This window comes from Ciconia boyciana, chromosome 16 (assembly GCF_034638445.1).
Source record: "Ciconia boyciana chromosome 16, ASM3463844v1, whole genome shotgun sequence".
NCBI classification, from domain to species: Eukaryota; Metazoa; Chordata; class Aves; order Ciconiiformes; family Ciconiidae; genus Ciconia; species Ciconia boyciana.
Window position 1 is genome coordinate 5,423,177 of NC_132949.1, and position 22,439 is coordinate 5,445,615.

General features: G+C 37.7%; 1 protein-coding gene across 1 annotated transcript in view; it reads right to left on the reverse strand.

The window, feature by feature from the left end:
* Window positions 1-22,439, reverse strand: part of ANKFN1 (ankyrin repeat and fibronectin type III domain containing 1) — a 68,939-nt gene that overhangs the window by 38,923 nt on the left and 7,577 nt on the right. Inside the window, exons 3-5 of the mRNA XM_072881259.1 lie at window positions 16,037-16,247; window positions 11,313-11,507; window positions 9,699-9,812 (exon numbers count right to left, since the gene is read on the reverse strand). Coding sequence (XP_072737360.1) covers window positions 9,699-9,812; window positions 11,313-11,507; window positions 16,037-16,247 — 520 coding nt within the window. The remainder of the gene's footprint in view (window positions 1-9,698; window positions 9,813-11,312; window positions 11,508-16,036; window positions 16,248-22,439) is intronic.

A 22,439-nucleotide genomic window follows, 5' to 3' on the forward strand; every position in this document is an offset into this window, starting at 1 on the left:
ATTTGTCGCTTCTCTTGGCATTTGTTTTTGCTTGCACTTAAATTACTTGCTGAATTGCTGAGTAGATTAATTAGACCAAGGGACATGAGTTCTGTTGCTGAGTTGATGGGGTCTACGGAATACTGTACTGAGCTGGGATTCTAGGTTTTATTCTTGCATTTGCTACTGACTTGCTGTGTGACCTTGGGCAAAGCATTATGCCACTATGGCTTTTAACCCAGACTTAAGCAGCAAAGAATCTCTCTCCGTCCCTTCCTCCCTATGTCCAGGGCCTAGGCTGAAGGACACTGTGATCTTAGCTTGTGTTTCCAAGGGCCTCCAAACAAATAAATGCGTTGTTCAATAGCTTCCTTTGAAATGTAAAACTGAAAGAGAGCACTAGCACTGGAAAACACTTCACACCATCTTTTTCTGCCTGCTGATCTTTACGAAATAATTTTAATAATTTACACTCATAATGTCTTAGCAGCTTGATTTAAGGATATTGAACACTGCCATTTGTGTGAATAAAATTGGGGTGAAAGTTCCTAGACAAATATTTAGAAGTATAACACAAGTGAAGAGAATTGAACACTAGTGAAAAGCAGGAATCTGTTGGTGTAGACAGCATCACCAGCTCAGATGGAGAACATTGTTTGCAGGATTTAGTCAGCTCCTCCTAGCTGCCTTGAACTGTTTTTTCCAGCCTGAATTAAGAAGGGAACCTAATTTTTGCAGATTTGGGTTCAGGCTCTGTTCATGCCTCTCTCATGTTTGGAAATTCTCCAAAGAATGATAGGAGAAAGACAAGTCATACCAGCTGGAGGGAGTACTTACAGAGATCCCAGCATAGTGCTTCCATTAGGAAAAAACAAATGTTTGGTCCTGAGGAGTTTGTATTTGTTCCCATGGATTTGTTTTTTTGCGTGAAGGGTATAATCCATCCATAAATGCACACTAACTTAGAACATCTGGAATTGGTTGCATTCTGCTCAATAAGAGTGTAGACAGGGACAATACGATACGAGCCGCAGCATTTACAAAAGGGACAGGTGAACTTTTCATTTGTTTGTTTGTTTAGGGACTCTAACTGTGATTTACTACAATGCCTAAGGGACTTAGGCATATTGCTGTGCAAACACAGAAGTTAAAACAGTGTAGTCATGGCCTGTGACTAGGATTTCTAGGTACTACTTAAATGAAAACCTGAGCTCCTAACTGCTCTAAATACTAGTGTTCATTATTTTGGATCTTATCTATTATTTCAGTTATTTCTGTAAACTTATTCAAGGCTTTTTGTACTGGGTCAGTAGAAACGTTAATGAGGCTGAAGAGGAATGAAATAGATGCAAACAAACAGCACTGTGTGCACCTGAAGTAAATCAAGCACTGCTGTGTTTTAGTGGGAAAGAGCTACGGTGGGTTTAAGGGTCTCTCATCAGAACAAGTCAGAACAGTACCAAGAAGAGTATCAAGAAGAGCATTCCTAGACTATTCCTAGAGAGCACATCTTCATTTGAAACTTCCATGGCTATAGATCTTCATGACACTTGTTTCAGAATTTTTTCAGAATTCAGAGAATTTTTTTAATAATCCAACACTTTATTTGCAGTAAAGCTTCTTCCCAAACAGCTGTGAGCTCCTTTACCTATTACACCTGCTAATAATAACCAATGATGTTAAATAACCTTTCTTGTGGCCCTGTTTCTGGATGTTCCTTTGACCCAGGCCAGAATACTCTATTTCTCTTGATGTTTATGGGAAGCATTATGACAGCAGGCTGGGTGCCAAGGACACATCTTTGCTTGATCATGGTTTCACTAGTTCATCTTACAGCAAATCTACATTATATAAATGATTTATAAGATACTATTTTTATGGCATTGTAATAAAAACCTCACCAAGAGAAAATAAAAAAGTTATTGACTGTTTTTTCTCAAGTATTTAATTAGTGTTTTCTAAGTACTAACAATTATTTACCCATTTGTAATGAGGTCAGCTATTCCAGTACAAGAAGGAACTTGTTTCCTTTCTGTTAGTGAAAATGACATTTCTTACTAACATTTTATAACTAAGAAAATGTGCCATGTGAGTGCATATTGCCTTCTGATGTGAGCCAGTGGTTAAAAAGCTACAATGGATTATAATAACAGCCAAGATTTGTGTCTCAGCCCTGCAATGACAAACATATCCCACTCTGGCTGTGGAAACAAAAGTGGAAGAAAATACATGTTAGAACTGTGAAAAGGGATTGGAGAATAAATGGGGTTCTTATGCAAAGGCTTCACATCCTAGAAAGGTATAACAGGCTTGGCTCCGATTCAGTGAATTTCCACTCCCAGTGAGTACGTTTTACTCATGTAATCTGTGTAACCAAAGCCAGTGGGTAAGCTTATGAACATAAGGACTACTCATTTGTGTGAAGCATGCATGGGTTAGGCTCAGCTTCTTCCCAAAACATAATATGTTAAAATCTAATTAATAATGAGCAGTTGGGAAAATGCAAACAAAAAAGTAATCTATCACAATGTACGAGACAAACCAGAACACTGCACAGCACTGTTAACAAAGAAAGTAAATACACAAACACTAATTCAAGTAATCTGTTTAATGGGATTCCACTGCTTTTCCTCTGGTTCTCCTGTCATTTTTTTTTAAAGAGGGACTTAGCTGCATAGATGTTAATTAATTATATTTAAGGCTCTTATTTCTTTATAAACTAATCCCTACAGTAACTTAAAGAGCTTTCACCTTTCCCTAGCACTGCAGCCAGGTGTTGCAAGCAAAACAGCCTTGATTTGGGGAATTTTTTACTTAATTTAATTTATTGCCAATTAACACAAACTTCTTATCACTCATTCAGAGTGAGAAGAGAGAAAACATAAACAATTAAACATTTAATTGAACACCGTTCCACTGCCTTTCCCAGGCTCAACTTAAGCCAAACACCTATCCTTCCCCTTTCCTACTGTCAACTTTCCTTGTCTCCACCATGAGGTTACACTCAGCGATGGGGTTTTCCATTGCATTTCGAGCTAGCTGGGCCAGTTGTAACCAGCACCCAGCATCTCCTGACCTCCTCCCACACCTGTGGCCCCTGGCTACTGAAACCTGCCATATATGCCCAACACAGTCCTCAGGCGTGAACTAAGAGGGTGCTCATGCATAAAATCATGGGGTGCTCAGACATGAGTTAATAGGGTGCTCATGCGTGAACCAGCTGGGCGTTCATTAGTAAATTAAATGGGTGTTCATGCATGGACTGATTGGGTGCTTATGCATAAATTGATTGGGTGTTCATGCATGAGCTAATTGGGCACTCATGCATGAAAACAGTAAACCCTGCAATTTATGCTCAATACATGAGGTTGAAGCAGATCCAAAGGCCTGTTCCAAATTTCATTCATTTATCAGTTCTGTGGGTCAGATCTAATCACTAGAACAGTATCTGGTTTTGGTTGGAGAGGCAAACTGACTATGGTTTAGACCCTTTATGCTTGTAAATGGTCCAGAAAAGTCCATGATGGACCAGAGAAGACTTCAGACAAAGCGGTGAGCAGGGAAATTTTGCCACAATCGCTTTGAAGACATTCTGGTTTTGTTTAAGTCTCCGGTGAGGAAGCATTCCCAAACCCATGAATCAAATGATCTGCTAAATGAGGAACCTCCTTCAAGACAGAAGCTGAAGGTCTTGAGTTCCAGTCCTGCCACTGACTATAAGAAATTCACCTCTTCTATGCAACACCTATGAACTGGAAGCTTAGCCACATGTAAATAATTTTTTAAAATACTTATTAATTTTGGTAAGTCAAAGCAAATGTAAAAGGTAAAGCAATGTCTAAAATTCAGCAACATCATGATATGAGCCTTTTTTCTTAGACACCAAAGGCAGACAAAACCAGAGCCTATATGTCTGGGTTTTCTCGTAGCTATTCATCTTGAGCTGCTGTTCAAAATCCTTATAAAACACAAAGCAGGAGGAAAGAATGATTGAATTGAGTAACTGGTGTCTGATCAACTACATTAGTTAATTACACCATCACTTAATATGTGATCCATCTTCAAAGGTGGTTTTAAATACATAGAAAACTTAAAAAAATAGAAGTTCTTAAATTTTATGTTAAGTCCAACACATACTACAGACATTGACAGGAGCTAGAAATAGAAAGGTTTGTTTTAACATTTATACATTTCTGTACTTGCTAGGCATAAAAATAGAAGTCAAATTGCACAGTCCTGTTAGCTACCAAAATGTAATGTGCAAATAAAGTGCCCAGGAGACCTAATAAAATGCCATAAATGAACTACTGTAAAAAATATCAGACCACACCTATTCAGCAGGATAAATTCAAATGTCTTACAAAGAAATGTATTCTCTTTCCTTTTTATGGAGTAAGAACTGTTTTGGGGAAAGAAAGAATGAGTTTCAAAACATACAAAGAAACTTTGAATAATAAGCAAAAAGGGTTTCAAGATCAAGTTGAATGCAGAATGCTACTTAATTCCACTATAGACTGCAATGGGATCAAGCAGTGACATAGCATCTCCTTCAGAAAGATGCATAGGTATTAATATTAAAGCACCACATTTTCATACCTAAGATTCACTTCTACAAGCATTAATTTCCATAATGAGGGCTCTTCTAGAAATCAAAGAAAGCACAACCTTGCTGTTTTCTACTCTGACACTGCTATGTGAAGTTAGTTGCCACCAAAGTGGGGAAAAAGGCTGGAGATGTCATATATATATGCATTTAGGTCTTTGTGTAAGCTCTACCTATTACACTAGCCAAATCTGTCTGGAGTCAAACCCACTGTACAGTACTAGAAGGATCACTGCTGGAAGCCTGCTATGGAACAAATCCAAACTTGATCAAACATGGCAAGGCAGCTATTGATAGACAAATCAAATACATAATTACAAAACGTGGTATATGCTGTTTGTACGTGCTCACAGGGACAAGCAGAAGCCCACACAAAATGATAAGATTATTTGGTTGTGAAAGGATTACCCCTGACAGTAAAACATGCAGAATCACACAAAATTTGTAGATAGTTTTTGTAAAATCTTTGAGGTTTTTCACATGGAAATTTTCAATGAAAAATTTCCATTGACACAGTGAGATGTCAACTGAGAATCTCAAATACAGATTTTTTTTGAGCTACAGAACATATATCATACAGGCCCAACCTAGCAGGCTTCCTCATCCCATGATCTGAGGCACTGACTGTTAATGAAAAGGCAGCTCCGTTCATCCTTTAGTTGAGACTTCCTATGATAACACCAAATTGCACCAGCCTCTCCTGGACAAAGGTACTTGCCTATAACCAACCCATTTCATGCAGCCATGCGATAGCAACATACTGTGGCTACTGCATATCTAGCTAGAACTGAACCAGTGATTTTAAAGACAATTTAAATTATTCTTATGCAAAAAATTCTGAAATGAACCACAAACTGCCTTGGAAAAAGAGAGGCAGGGAATTACTTTTTGTCAAAATTTAAGCAAGACATAACTCCTTCTTTCCTGATCAAAGCTGACGTGTCTTTTTTTTCAAAGAGTTACACTGACATAGAAAATAAAAAAATCTGCTATCCATCCAACAGAAATCCTAGAATGCAGCTGGGCAGTCGTGACAAACATGAAATATTCTGCTAAAATAACAAACTAAACAAAAAGGTAACAAGGGCTAAAGTGGCCTAGACAGCTTAGCATCACTATCTGGAAAATAACTTGGCATCCAAGTCCAGAGCTACATCCAAACAGAGAGAAGATCAGCTCTGTTTGCTACATCAAACATGGCTCAGATTTTTTTCTCTCTTCCTCTCTCTTCAAACATAAATAGTTCCAGGCTCCTAAATAAATTAGCTTAACTTAGGTTATACAAGCTGTTTCATTTTTTCTCCAAAAGGGAATATAGATGTTTGTTTAAAAATTGTAAATAAAACATAAATGGAGATTTTTCCATTGCATAGTGATCCTCTCCAGTAGGTAATGATCAGCGCTATGTCCATTTTTCTTCCTTATCCTATACTTGGGGATCCCAGCATTGTTATGACTACTTCTGATGGGAAATGGATGAAAAAAAATGATGCAATAAGAGGAGGTTTACCTGTGCTTACTCACTGTAAAAGCAAAATAATAATCAGGTTTAAAATGCACAGAAAATAAGTGCAACAAAATACTCACCATTACTTGTAATTTTGTTCTTTAAAAAAACCTGCTTTATGTGTACGTGTTGTGTGGAACATGTGAACCCTAGAAAGGCTAGTTAGTGAAAGACAACAGTTTTTAAAAGCCTTACGAGCACTTAGCACTCGGCTCTATTGGGACTGTTCCTAGGAGTCAAGCGGTGCCTATCTGGACTATGTTGCTGCTGGGATTTTTTGCATAAAGATAGTTACAGTAGTGTAGCTCTAGCATAAAAATACATCATGCAGTAACAATATGACAGTGTAAACAGAAGGTTCACCCTAGCTTCAAACTGTGGCAAGTTATTTTGTATATTAGTGTGGAACGTTTCAATTGTGTTTTCAAAGATGTAAAACTAAAGCAGGTCTTAAGTACTTCCATGATGGGATGTGAAGTTTGGCTTTAGGGCATGATTAGCCAAGGGCAGAGGGTTTTCTTCTCAATATTACAGTGATGCTTCACATCCTTCCTAAAACTGGCTGGGGTGAGGTGTCTGTGGCTTTGAATCTTTCTCTAGCATGGAGCAGATTATTACTATTATTATTGATTTATGTCACACCCGACTGCTTCCAGCCTCAAAACACTTTACTAAGTTACAATATACATAGGAATCATTTCATGTCAGCCACCACCACGCTGTAGCCTTCTCTGGAGGGAAACTGAAGGGAGCCATTAGGATGGTGCCTGCAACATTAAACAACAATCCAGGAGAGGAAGTAAAGAATACTCTGGCTCCTTAAAGCAATGGCTCAACAGAATGCAGTCACTGAACTGCCATCCAGCTGGGACACCAAAGTCAATACGCATTCACCGTGTGTGGTTAAAATTAAATCTCCTAATGAAGTGAGATGGTTTTAGTGGTTAGAGAGTGAGTGCAAAGTATTAGTCTCCTGTATTATTATTTGTAAGTTATACAGCTAACAAGGGAAAAGATCACACACAGGAAAATAGCAGACAGTTAGATAATGTTCCAAGCCCAGTTTCTAAATGACATTTGGGCAAATAAAGTTTTGGAAAAATATGTTAAAAAAAAAAAAAAGATGACACAGAAAAAAATTCTCAATGTTTTTAGAGAACTAAACTAAACTGAACAGAAGTGATGTCAGTTTTTATCCCCTGTAATTCAGGTCCAGAGAAAAGAACATTATTAGCTTCTGTTAATGAGCAGGTATTCCCTAAACACTTCTGCAAATGCTCCTGAATTTTAATTTGCTTAGAAAAAGAAATGGTAAAGTATTGAGGGGAAAAAAACCCCTAACAGCTTACTTTTGTCGCTGAATTAGCAAAATGTTTAGATTGTTTTCTGGATAGGAGGTTTATATACCTGACTAAAAAGATCCTCACGCAATGTTATCAAGCCCTCCTTTCAGGGCTAGTAATTGCTAGCTGGTTCTAATCATTCTTGCAAGTGATCATTTGAAAGGTTCATTTTATGACCTCTCAAACTAGCACAAAGAATCTCACTCCATAATGTAATAAACAATTCTACGATCAGTGCTTAATTAATTCCCGAAAGTCACCAAAAGGAGCTATTAATGATCTTTCTTTTTATCTAACCATAAATATGCAAGTCTCCTGGGATAAAGGATTTAAAAAGAACATTCTGGCAAAACTAACTGTCAACTTGATAAAGCATAAAATGATCACCAGTGAGGGTAATTCAAAATACAACGGCAATCCTACCTAGTCTGACTAGAAAGTTAGGTCAGGTTGGATTAAATTTCTCTGAATGTTGTGCTCACCAAAAAGAGGACAGAATTGACATGGTGCAAAACAGACTCAACCCAAATGAATACACAAGAGAAAAACACTACAACCTTTAGAAAATTATTTTTTAAAATCAATTCTATTTGGGAATTTGCTTTACTGTGAAAATATCAACAATAATTATAATTAGAGTGTGGACAATATTTCAGGGTTGTTTAAAATACGCGTATTACAAAGAGCAAGCTGATATTGTCAAGAGAACTTAAGTGTTTTAGGAGCCTAAGTATTGTTTTCCCAAGTAAATCAGGCAGTAGGAAGCCCTTAAATGAAATTTAGTTTCCTGGCAACCCAACCCGTTGCTGAAAATTAGATTTAGGCTTCTAAAGGGCTTTGATGTTTTTGAAAATCACACTTCCTGCAGCACTGCACAGCTGACTAGGTGTAATACAGTAATTTACCCTTCTACTGAAGGCTATCAGGAATGGAATCACTTTGATGGCTTTAGTGATGTCTGGGAGGTTGTGTTTTTTTCTTACACTGTAAAAAAATTTTTTACTGGGCATAGCCAGTGATGACTGGAATCTCTGACCAGAAGCAGGGGGAGGAAAGAAAGAGATAATCTGCCTTTTCCAAAATAAACTCATGCAGTCCTTTGGGTGCTTGTGCTTGATGCCAGTGGAGCCTGTGCACCAGCATGTCCCACCTTCAGAAGAGCTCCATGAGCTATTGGACCCTTGATGGACTGGGGCTTTCTGAATCTCTCCTGTTGAAGCAGTCCCTGTGACACCCACACATGGAAACATGAAACAGACTGCCCCACAACACGGCCATTATGGTTCTTGCTATGTGGATGGAAATTCAAGGTTCAAGTACCTCTCAAATCAGTTTTTAATTATTAATGCAAAGAAACAAACACAACAGGAAACATTGAGACACAGTGGGAAATAACTAAGAGGACTTTCAGGCTTCCCACTCCTTGACTCCCCTGGGCTGGGCAATGAAGGCCTCAGATCTTCAGTACAGTGCTTTTCAGTCCCTTGACCTGTGGAAGGACTCAGGCTCCCACTGGAAGATGGATGCTGCAGATTGCTGCACTTAACACTGAATAACTTACTGTTCCAAACATTTTAGAAAACCTGGAAGTTCCTTGAAGCAGGAAATTTTAAAATTTCTCATTTTTGTTCTAATCTTCAAGAAAACTTTTTTTTTAGTGTTGGAATTTCCTGTAGAACAGAAATTCTGTTTTAAAACCATTTCTATTCAACAGTGCTATTCAGATGGAAGCATTTTCCTATTCATTCCACTTTGCAACTAACTGGTGCCACCCCAAATGTATTGCTCTTCCAAGAATGATGTGGCAGCCCTGGAATAGCTAATTAGTTGGGCTGTATGATGCCTCTGCCAAAAGTTTCAGCTTCCAGAGGCATTCCTTTAAGGAATGGTGGTGTGGGTTTGGCATTTACAAGGATACACATGGTTTCAGGAGCCCACAGGCACCAAAAGTTAGCTTGTGTTTTATAACTGCTCATCTCAACCCAGTCGTTGAGCCGATGTCCTAACCACAGTGAGTCAAGCAAACTTCTTCAAAGCGCTCATGGAGAAAGCTTTTGGTTAATTTATTTTTCTTTTTTAATAAAAATTTTGTCTTTGGGGAATCTTTTATGAAAATTCCACTTCTACAGCTATTAACTGGGAAAGTAATTAAATTCAAACATTACTAGCATTGTAATATAATCTCTTGTAGATAAATACCTTTGTCACTTAGCCCTCAAATTTTTGTACATTGTTAACGTAAATGAAAGATGTCTAAATCCAGTACCTTTATACTTGGTCACTACAGCTGAGTTGACACTCAGAGGTTCTTGGAAGGTGACAGTGAGTGATGTACTGCTTGTTACCATGAGACAGACATTGGTTGGCGCCTCAGGGGCTCCTGGGAGAGAAGAGAAAACATCAGCTCTTCAGCACAACAAATCCTATTCAAACAATGTTTCTGAGTCTTCAAAGAACCCACTGAAAATCACCCTGCAATTGTGAGCTTTGGGTTGTAGGTGTTTGTGTTCTCTGCCTTTTGAGCATTTTAATTAGTGCCCCTGCTAACAATATCCTGCAGACACCATTTGTTTCTATCATGGTTTTTGGCTCCTTTCAGTTAAAAATATCTTCCTGCATATATGTAACCCAATAAAACAGATTCATGCTAATTATGTCAATGAAAAGCCCCTATAAATCTCTTGGGGTGGGTAGGAGGAGAGAGAAAGGGCAAAACCACAAAGAGCTAATTAAACCTTTATGGTTTCACTAACAAACTCAAATTTATCAAATAACAGAAAACATTTTTACATTATTGTGATTCAGAAATTGCAAATTCCACAAAGGTTTCAGTGTAGTAGTTCCAAAATACAGTTGTCAGCTGAGGCCTAATATCCTTTTTAAAAAAAAAAAAAAAAAAAGCTTAATTCACAGAATATCAGACTCAATTCAGAAATCAAACACAAAATGTCATGACTTACTGCTGGGATTGGTTTAAAAAATCATTATATTAACTTACACTACTGCTCTATTTCCTGTATTTAGTATCTAATACAAGGAGCACTACATCCGTCTTGAAGAAATAATCTTAGAATATAATAAATTTGAGAAAATTATTTTCAGGTACATTTATGTAAAGATGGCTGTAAAAATGTTAATGGCAAGGATTGTATTTCATTGAATAGGATACAGCTAAAAGATCTACATGTGAAACAATTCAGCCCTGTTTACACCTTCCCATGGGCCCAAATTCACATTTACTTTGGGTACAGACTCACTTGTACAACTGTTTAAAGTGACCCAATCTGACTACGCTGATGAAATGTTATATGTGGATGCCAAAATTAAGATTAAGTTTTCACAATTTTTATATGTAAAATGAAATTCCGTTGCTTGATCAAATGTTTAGAATAACTCTATTCTAAAACAGAACACATTTTTTAAAATAAATCAAATTACAACAAAAAAGGCCGGTGTCCCCATCCCTCTTCCTCCCTATTTATATATTCTTTTCTAATAATCCTATTTTAAACTCTGAGCACATAAAATAAGATCCAGGAGTAAATGTGAAGAGAAATAAGCAGGACAGAATCATTAGATCCTGAACCAAGAGTTTGGAGGTCTCAATTCATCAATCCAATTCAATTCAGCAGCCCACTCCTGAAAGAGCTATATGCTTGTTGCTCTCAGATGTTTGGTCCTCTGTTGTTCTAACATCAATTTCCTTCTCATTCATGGGAAGGCCATTTAGTCATATGCCTCAGTTTTCCCACCCTAACATTCATCTGCTTCACAGCAGTGTTGTGAGGATCAGTGAGTGAGAGCATCTTTGCTCAACAAAGGCAGAGTGTTCTCAGTTGCAGAGTTCTTGTCTTGAATTTTGCAAGTACTTTCTACTTACTAGCATGCTCGTAGCCTGCCTTCATGCGCTTGTATAGCCTGTATCTCCATTCCCATGCTTTTAGTTGCTTCTCTTTTTCTGTGTTGTCTGTACCAAGGCCTTCATTCATCACTTGTGCAGACAATTCAGTAACTCGCTGCTGTGCTTCCTGGACCAGTGTACTCAGATGCACTGACCTGCTTTCCATGTTAACAACTACCAAGAAAAGGGAAAAGTAATTGCTTGGTGGACTTATGTGACAAAATGCTGGCCTTACGCATTCCGGTATAACGCATGTAAGGTCAAATCCTTAAACACTCTGTCTTCCAGCAGTTATCTTGTCATCAAGTGGACTAGAGCATGCCAATTTATACCACTTAGGGATCTGGCCACTTAAATGGGATTAACGACATGAATAAATTGAGCAAATTTTATCTTCCAATATTTCTCATATGCTTAAAAATGTCTTAATTAGACTGAAATTGCATATATGCTTTAAGTTGGTGGAATATTAAAAATGAACTAAAATAATAAAGCATTTGGTTTCTATCCAACCCCTACTTTGCCATAAGATCATAATCTTTCCTAGAAAAAAAGAAGGTTTTACTGGTTATAAACACGCACTATATAAATCTCTACAAGCGAAGGAAGATCTAATTGGCAAACTTAAGAATGAGAGTTTTGTGCCTAAGGGCCATGGCTTGTATAGAATCGATCTCTTTCCAGGTTTTCTTTGTGCCACAATTTTGCCCATGTAATATCTAATTAGTCCTCTGACAGACTGGACAGATAGCGAGCAGCTTGACACATGGAGATTTTGTTTTTCTCCAGTGCTCAGAATAATTTTAATTTGACGTTTAGCAGTTCAGATTGCCTGTATGAACTACTGTGTGCTACATAAAGGTGAAAATGAAGATCGCATAGGTTATAAACTAGAATAGGTTTGATTTTAGCCCAAGTCCACAAGACTACCCTAAACCACCCCTTGATTATACAGTGAAATGTGGTGAATCAAGCCCTATTTTCAGAAATGCTCTTAGCCTGAAATTGTTCAAACTATTTGCAGTTTAGAAAATAGGACTTGTAAGGGTGTTTAATCTGAAAGGAAATGCAACCACTGATCTGATGTTCAATATGCAGGAAATAGTGTACAAGAGGAGGAATTCTGAAATCACAGAAAATAACTTTTCTCTGGTGTCTGGTATTTTTGCAGAAGACCTCTGAGATAGTCTTAATTTAAAAGGCCCCCATTTACGGAAAACACTGCCCTAGCACAAGCAGCTACTCTTGGCAGTGATGGGGAGTTGCTATGTAGGGACAGCCAGGCTCTTGGTTTCCCTAAGGTTTTTGCAGGAACAGCATGAACCTTGCACAGGATGCACCGAGCATTCACTTGCATATGCCAGGAGCAGTGGACATTTCTGAAAACATCAAACTGTACCACATAAAGGACCAAGACTCTGTCAGGTTTTTGACATCAAAACACCACATGAGCAAAGATGTCTGTGCATATGAATGTGTTATTCCTAAACTGGAATTGTGGGATTATGGGACAAATCAGATTGAAAAGGACCTTCTCTAGTCCAACCTTCTTGTTCAAAACAGGGTCAGCTATGAGGTCAGACTAAGTTACTGAGGGCATTACCCAGGCTGGTCTTGAAAACTTCCCAGGATGGAGGCTTTACAACGACTCTAGGCAACCTGTTCCACTGCTTTACTGTTCTTATGGTGAAAAAGCTGTTTGTTTTATCCAGTCTGAACCTCTCGTTTTAACTTTTGCCCTCTGTTTCTAGTAACAGCATCACAATCGAAGTTTAGTGAAGTCTAAGAATAACCCTACATACTGATGTGAAAAGTGCCATGGGATCTTTAAAGCCACAGGAGGAGAGCAAAGAATTACTCAACACCTCTGACATCCAAAAGGTTGTTTTTGAACAATGTTTGTCTCTAAGACTTTGCTTTCAGAAGCTGGCTTGAAGCCATCCTTCTTGAAGTTTGATAATTCTTCATATGGCCATCAGAGACATATGGCCAGGCTTACTGGAATCTGCTGGTATCCTCAGAACTGCCTGTTTACTGGGAGGCCAAAGGTGATACGGTTTCCTGGATCCATGCCTACAATAAGCATGCAACACATCTGATAGCACAACAGGACTGAGGAAGGAGATTTTATGTGCCAGAACTTCAGGTGATTGAGAACTGGCACTGGTTCAAGTTCTCACTAAGGATCTGGCTCTATCTGTTTAATCAAGATTCTGATCCACAATTGTCAGGTCTTGGAAACATGTCCAATCAGCCACTGGAAATTTTAATCTTATTTTTGTTTGGGTTCACATGAACAAGACAAGCCAAACCATGAATATATGATAAATAAGAGTAACTGAAAAGATAACACAGTGGACTTTGCCTCCTCCCCAACTAAATTAATATTTTAAATGCTTTACTCTCTGATTTTACTTACTTTGTGTTTAAGAGATGTTGGGTTCCTGTTAAGATTTATACAGTCTGAGCTCCATGTGGAAAAGGATATCATAGTTTTACTTTCTATTGCTTTATCTGCTGTTGTTCCTATTCCAGGCAGAAATCCAGGTGATACAGATGGAAGCTATCTATCCTCCAGATCCTCTTTTCTACAGCATTAGATTAGGGGCTATAATGAGATTTCAGCTGGATCACTATGGCTAATATAGTGGAAGACCAAGAGTTTTCTCTGTAGGAAGCTTTCTGTGTGCACTTGGAATGGGGAATTCCTCTACCTTGCAGTCTCCCAGATCTGTGCATCTGTCCTATACACTTCCAATCAGATTAAGAGATGCTTGTGTCCTGTCCCAAATTTTACCTTGACATCCCCTGCCCTCCCACTCAGCCTGGGGAAGTCTTGCTCAACTGCCCACCATAGAGAAATGAAAATGCTCCTGCTGCGTGCTGGATCATGTTCTTGCAGCCCTGAGATCATACAAACAGAATGGATTTCATTCTAACAAGGTTGGTTAAGTACAGAAAGCAAAACAGAAAGACTAGAGAAAATAGAAAGTGACTGCTATCAGTTCCACAAGAATGAAGCCACATACAAAGATGCTGTGAAGCTTTGTTTTGAGTGCTGAAAATAACTTTTTACATTTTGCTCTCAAGTAGCAACTGTAAATCCTTAAGGTAAAAAAACCTAAACCAAACAATAATTTGCTTTTTATTGAGAGTGCTTCATCCATTATTTCAATCAGAAAAACTAAAAATCAAGATAAGTGAAGTGGAAATTTGGTGGGTATATTTTGAAATGGAAATGAGGTGGTTATATATTCATATTCTCTGTGTTCATAGGCATGTTTGCATTAATTACAGGAAATGAATACTAATTTATGATTGCCCCTGCTCGCCATCAGACTGCATTTATTTACAGATGAGGTCAATGAAAAATTAGTTTAGTCTTTTTTACTGCTGTTTAGAACACTCAAGACTGTGTTTTCCTCTAGATTTGTCATGGTTAATGAATGTTGCTTCAGCAGTCAATCATGTACTCTAAATGCTGTCACACTTTTTTTTAAAGCCTCAGTCATGAACCATGACAGAAAAATAAACAAATAAATATAAAACTAAAAAACTCTTTTCACTGAGCAGCTACACTATGCAAAAATCTCCAGGGAAGGTTAAAGGAGGCCAGAATAAATGATAATATAAGTGCTGTGGACATAGAAAAGCAATAAAGGTGTACCAACACTGAGGGTCTGGCAAAAAATCTCAACACACACATGCACATGCACACACACTCTCCAGTGAAAAAACTGGCAATGTTAGTAGCCTCAAGGTGCAATTTCCTGGAGCACTGAGATTGACATGCCAGCACTAAATGTTGTTAATTTAACTAACTTCAAATTAATGGCAGAGTCTGCAGTGGCCGAACCCCTCAAACACAGTCTCATTATAGCCTTGCTGGGAATGTCCTAAATATAGGCATTGACAGTTTAAAACAAATTCACATACATTGGTGTATTTTTAGACATAAGTAAGGCGTCAGAGTTTGTGTCATGGTATACAGTTGATTAATTGGGTTGGTAAGTCACCCTCCAACCCACAAATTGTGCATAAAAATGCCCGTGAAGGAATACAAAGGAGTTTTACAACTACAATATGTAGTTATAAGCACTATTGGTATTCCAGTAAATTGAGAAGGTCTGTTTTGTGTTTAGATTTTCTCTGGTTCTGTAGAACTTTGAAATTCTCATTTAAGTAGCATTTGAGGCCATTTGAAGACTAGGAGTGAGGAGTCTGTGGGTAATGGAAATGATAGATGTCAACACAACCTGTCTCCTGAAGGCAGCATAGCCCAAATCAAAAGGATAATCAAAATAAACCAAAGTCTAGACAACGCATCGTCCTTTCATTTTTGATGACAAACTCCATATTTCAGACCATAATCTTTGAATCACTCACTCAGTTCCTGTGTCCATGTTTTTAAAGTTTTTTTCTCGGTATTGGTATTAACTCAGCTGCCCCAGTGTTAATCACATTAGAAGCTCAACGTGATTCATCAGTTAGTGTACCTGACATAGAGAACAAAAAAGAGCTACTGAGCACACGCTCAACAAGCAGATATTGCTGCAAATGTCCTCCAGCACTGTGGTACTATTGCTGGTATAATCATCTTTATGATAAAACCAGCCAATTTTTGTGTGTAATGTAATTAAAAACAGCAGCAAACCTAATCTCCTACAGGCAATTATCTAAGTCAGTTCGTGTTCTTTACTTACAGTGTGGGCTTTCCTTTGCCCCAACGTGTAGAAGGGTCCTAGCAATAGGGACGTTGTTTGTCAAAATGGCAATATCCAAAGGAGTTAGTCCCTCACTGTTTGGTGTGTTCAGGTCCAGTTCCTCCAGTGTGTATTGATAAAGAAGAATCTGAACAGCATCCAGATCTTGCTGTTCTACGGCCTCAAACATAGCTTCATTGCACTGGAAATTCTGTGTATCAATAAAAACAGAAATTCAGTAAAACTTTTCAAATGTCAGTGTTTTAAAAATAAATTGAGAAAATTTGTGTTTTGTGAGATTGCTATAAAATATTGATCCTCCAGCCCCAGCTTAGGTTCAGCTAGAAACATGGAAATTGTTTGCAGCAAAACTGAGCTTGGTCTGCCTCTGGACTTGTGTGCTTGAACTTGCTTCAGGTCTGTGGGAAGATTCAAGTGAGATTCAAACCCATGCAAAACAAACCCACACTTATTTAGACATCTGTCCTGTAATGAAACTGTATGAGCAATATTACATGTTTTCAGTGTGAAACCAGATGAAAGACTATGATTTTGGCAGAGTCTTGGACTACTGAGTTTTTCAAACTCAAAATTTAAAGTAAAAATCTACAAACTCAGGTGATCAAACTCCAACTCAAACAAGCTATTCTGGAGAAAATCCTTCATGCCGCCAGTGGGAGCTAGTAATAGGCAGTGTTCATTCAAACACTTCAGTAATTTCTAGGTGCTCATATTTTTGCATTTAACTTGCAACTAGAAGCAGCTTTGAAATGTGTAATCCTTAAATAAATAAGTAGAAATGAGACTGAAAAAATTGACTGTCCAGAAAGTGATGTGTCTGAACAGCAGAGAACACAAGCAGCCAAAACCAAGAACATACATGGCACCGACTCTCAAGCAGGGAGAACCACTGAATCTTTTCCTTACCAATGTCAAGGAGATAAAAGAATGGTATAATACCAAGAAACGTATCGTTTCTTAATTGAGCTGAGGAGAAGCAGGTGCAGGAGAGTAGCATGGCCTGCAGGTTTCTGTTATGAGAACATCTTTCTGGAGCCTACAGTAATGACATGTTATTTGCCAGGTTTCTTTAAATTCTCTCCCAGTGTACCATTGCCATAATTACCCAATAGGTTTTTTTTCCTCTTAAGAATGAATTAGTAGAAGCAAGAGGCCCAGCTAAGCAAGGAGGGCTCGGCATGTGGTCACGTAAAGGAACTGAGATCTATGTAGACATATTGTGCCAATGGGCATACTAAAGAAATGCATACATAAGAAAGCAAGCGATCCAGATACATGATGTAAACTAGCTTCCTGTCTCCTGAAACCCGCATGGAGGAAACACAGAGAAAATTCTTATATAATGATGTATTCTTTATGATATGAAATAAATATTGAATTGAAACTGTCTTCTACTGTGATTAGAAATTAACATTTCAGCCACATCAAAACTTCATTTTCTTTTTTAAATTTATGTAGTTTTATTTGGCATATCCCTGTCCAAGTTCTGCTCTCAGTGAAACAACACTTTCTGAAAGAGCACTGATCTGCTGGAACATCTTTTGTCTCCTCCTAATACACATAGACTAATGGTTTGCAAGCAGTTCTGAAAACTAGAGTTTACAGCTGCACCTTGGAATTTGATCAGTTCTACAGGTTTCTTTCAGTTGTGCTTGAAGTTAAAAGTGTCTCAGAAATTCTCAGGCCTGACAGAGATCTTCTCGTATACTGTTTTGCATGTGAAGTATTGGTACCACACTAAGAAATTGCAAAGATGATATTATCTTAAAGTTTTAATATGGACCCCACCTATGCTGAATATTAGGGATCAGCAGAACAAGAAGACAGATGTACATGAGATGATCTTTACCCAAAATTGTCAATATAGAGAAATGAGATACTTATGTTAGATGACTATCTATGGATGAGACAAACTATGCAGCAATAAACCAAATCTAGGAGAGTAGTGCTGACTTGGGAATCTACCTTTTAGACGCTAAAGTACAAAAGATAGCTCATGCTGGAGAAATATTTTTTCTGTAGATTTCCATGCAGAATAAAAGACACTACTTAAAAAAGTGCTTCATCAGAATGGGTCTCTGTCAAATTCTTGTTTTCAGATTCTTCTCTAGATTGTAAGAATCAGATTTAATTTCATTATCAAATACTTAGATCATACTTCAGTGTTAGGTGTAAGAGAGAAACAGTTGAATGGTAAGCAGCTAGATTTATCATTCTTTATCTACCCCTCTGTTCAAGGCAAAAAATTGTCTTTAAGGACATATACTGTCATTAGAGAGGGCACATCTCCAGAAAATTTTAGAAAAGAGGCCAGTACATATTTCTTTTATTATAAGGTAAAACTTAAAAATGACAGAAATTTTTACTGCAATGCAGCAATATTTATTTTCATTCCAGTAGCTCCACACATCTGCTGTCTTGCTGGTATAGCACCTTATCATCCTGAAATCAGAGATCTTCCTCTTATTCTGGCATTTTGCCCCTACCCTGAAGGGATGAAGTGTTCTGGCTAGAAATTAAAAGAATTTTAATTAATTTTAATTATAATTACAAAATATTTTAATTAATGGTATGATTGTATATACATGCTATATGTCATCAACTCCCACTCAAGTCAATGATATGCATTTAACACCTGTATGTCCCTGTACTATGTACTCAAAATTAACATAAATAGATCATTGATGTTCCACCTAAAGAGGAAAAAAAAAGCTGTGCTCCTTCGCTCTTTAAAACTTCATTATTATGAATGCAGAACTGTGCACTGATAGACTGTTTTTTCATATAAATTATTAGAAATGCAAAATATATTCAGCCATTTACAAAAATATATATCAACATTCTAAGAAGCATTAATTTCATCACAGTTTACACCCATTTCAAATTCTTTTTCTACTGATTTTGGAACTTCCTCTATACTGTTGTTTATGGAAATAAAGGGTAATTATGCTTCAGAAGCATCTGCATTTTGATCCAATCAGAAAACAAGCAAAATCATGTTGCTCTTGTAACTGATCACAGCTAGGAAAATCTATTTATTTAACAGTAAATTCATAAAGAGCTTACTACAAAGGGAATTGGTTGAAGTGAACTGAATGACTACATTAGTTTCCATTTCTTTTAGTTAAGTTCATTTTAGGAAACACTGGCTAACAGTCTGAGAGCAGAACAAAAAGGTACAGCTGATGATATTACTCAATGACAGGCTTGTGGTGCTCACTTAGGACAGGAAACTACGTACTTCTCAGTTCACATTTCCACTTCTGTGGCTCTGGGTACATACATGGTTCTCCCCTTTTTTGAAATCAGAAGAGTAATTGCCTTTTAATTGACTTCATGTATATGCATAGAAGCTAAACGAGTTAGCATTTGTGGAGTGCTGCCCTAAGTGCTCAATACCATTATTTGGCTTTAATTCCAATTTTGTGTGAAACTCAATAAATCTTGTATTACATCTCAGGAGTTTCTTGCGTTTTATAAAACAAAAAAATCCCTGTTACATAATAAAAAAAAGATGGCTAACTTCAGTATTACAGATGAAATTTACCCAACGATATGGCTGACAGAAACATTTGGCCCTTTTCAAATATATATATACACACACTTCGACAACAGATTTTACCTACCTGAATGATTATTGTAGAATTATTTTTAAAACTTTCATTTGAATTGTTATTTTTGGATTCAGTTATCAAGATTTAGACCTGCCTAGATGCCTTTGAAAATGCATCTTTGGATTTTTACTTGCCAAATGAAATACCTAAAGTATTTGTGAAATTTTGGCCTTAAGTAAATTGCTGAACAGAATCTAAGCACATGCTTAAGTTAATTCCTCATAAATGCTCTTGCCAGCTAATCTGTTGGCAAGAATGTTTCACCAAAAGGGAAAAAATAAAAGCAAATTTCTATTTCTTCATTTCATTAGAAATCTGATTGAAAAAGCTGCACTGATTTAAACAAGAAACAGAGCATGAATTTTATAAGCTACTTCATCCAAACCAAACAATTATGAGACCAAATTGCAAATATCAGGTTTTCCAAATGAACAATTCAGACACAAGCAATAGGCTGAAATAATGTTGGCAAGTCTTGTAACTTCAAAGAGTGTAAAAACATGGGAACTGTGATATGGCCTTTCTAACTGGGCATGTACACATCCCCCATCCACATAGCAGTGCGCATCTAACCATGCTATATCTATGTCAGTCAAAAAATATCCTGGTGAGACAGCAAAATATCTACCACATTTTCAGCCATGCCAGAAAATTGCCCCATTTGGAAGTCTGCATCAAGCCCAGCTCTGCAAGTCCAGAAGAACATTCTACACACCTGACCAACTTTTCCCCAACTATTTGCTTTCACACAGAAAACAGAAATATATTGGAAGATTATATAGTTTTCTGCAAAAAGCTGATTGTATGCTATGTAAAAGACTCTCTAGTATTGCAGCGTTCTTCAGACATCTGCAGCCCAGGGGTAAGAAATTCAAATAGGGCAAAGGCGTAGTATCTTTAGACCCATGTGCTCAATTTTAGTCCAGCTGGTATTGTCACAAATACTAACAAGAGCCTTCTGATTTCTGCCTTCATTTACATTTACTAGATAACTTTCTTCTGCTCTGAGAGACAAAACCATTGAATTAAAAGAGAAACTGAATCACATTTACAAGTGATCAGGTAAAGTTTAGGGGCAGTTTTTACATTGCCTTTTCCTTGACGCAGTCCTGCAGCCTCTAATCATTACCTAGACAGCTGTGCTATGTGATTAATTTATTTAGGTGTTACTCTGATGCACAAATGTATATACTGAAAAGGACTACAGTATTGCTTTGCTGTAAGTAATAACCATGTTCCAGTAAGTGATTCAGTGCTGGAGTGTTTAGAAATGCAATCTTATGTAGCTTAATTAAAATGAAGTGCCCCTTTCAAGATATTTGCTCTAGGTTTGACTGAAAAAGTCCACTATGTGCTACTGGAGTTGGAAAAAACGTTAAAGTAGTTTCTGCAAAGACTTGTTTTGATAAACATGAGTTCAAGAATAAAGCTATTTTGGGACATTGCTATGTCTGCAGCAAGACAACAATTTACTGAATGGAAAGTGTTGCACAGCAAGAGAGAATGGAAAGAAAACTCTTCACTAGCCAAAGCTGAAAGAAAACAAATTCTAACAAATGTTGTTCACTTGTCTGGAGACATGATTTTAGTCATTGACTTTGCTCTGTAGCACAGACACCCAATGGTTAGAAAATACATCAGCTAGCAACTTGGCCTGGAATATTTCCACCCCTTCACTGATGGTTTCCTTGCTATTTATTTCTAGGGAAAACTGTGAAAACAACAGGCAGAACGGATAGAATAGGATCCAAAGCCTTTTGAGTTCAGTGGGAGCCTATTCACTGACTGCTGTGGACACCAGCTCAGACCCAGGCTGGTAATACCTAGAGGTACCTATACTCACTGTAGGTCAGCAGTGACAAAAGCTATGCCATTCCCATGACAGTGTAGTGGGTTGGGGGAAACAAAGTTAGCACAAGTAAGTCTATATCCCATTAAACCACCATCCACATCACAACGTAAAATCGAGTCTCCTGATTATGATTACTGATTGAATAGGCACTCCCACTGCCTGACACATCTGGACTGAAAAGGGAGAGAAGTAAGGTTGTAAGTAATTAGCTCTGTAGATAGCAGAGGACTTGAGCCTCAGAAGCAGTACACTGTTCCTCAATCTTTAGGCTATGCTCATTTGCCATTTCTCTTCTCATTAGTTAAGTATGACAGAAGACCCCATATTTGAAGGAGTATGTAATTTGAACTGTATATTTAAACACTGGTCAGAAGATATGCTAACAGACCGGCATTCAGTCAGTCTACATGTCAGTCTGCTCTGGCGTGGTCCCCAGCACTAGTTTATCCTCCTCTCTTTCACTTGCTTAGCCACACACAAGCTTGCAATTGAAAAGTAAAAGGTGAGAAAAGATAGTGGCTAAAAAATTCATCTAAAAAATCTTTCCCCACAGCTCATACATGCAGGCCCAAATTCAAACGATCCTTACAAACTGAAAGCATCTGTAAAGCCTCTGCCTCAAAAGCACAGCTGTTGGCTACTATGCAAAGGCTGTTCTCCAGCTATCAAGCCTTGTTTGAGTTTCAGGCTTCTCCTGTAAAACAAAATCTATTGGCTCTGGCAGAGCTGAGAGGAAGGCGCCATGATCCCCTGCTTCCTTCAGGACATAGTCTTTCTTCACAGGAGAGAAACAACAGTCTCTTGACTTTCCAATGCACTAGAGCTACATTTCAGCTTAGGTCTTCTATGGGTCCTCTGATTTCAAGAAAGGAGTGATCCTAGGGGATGGGATCCTTGAATGGATTTTAAAATTATT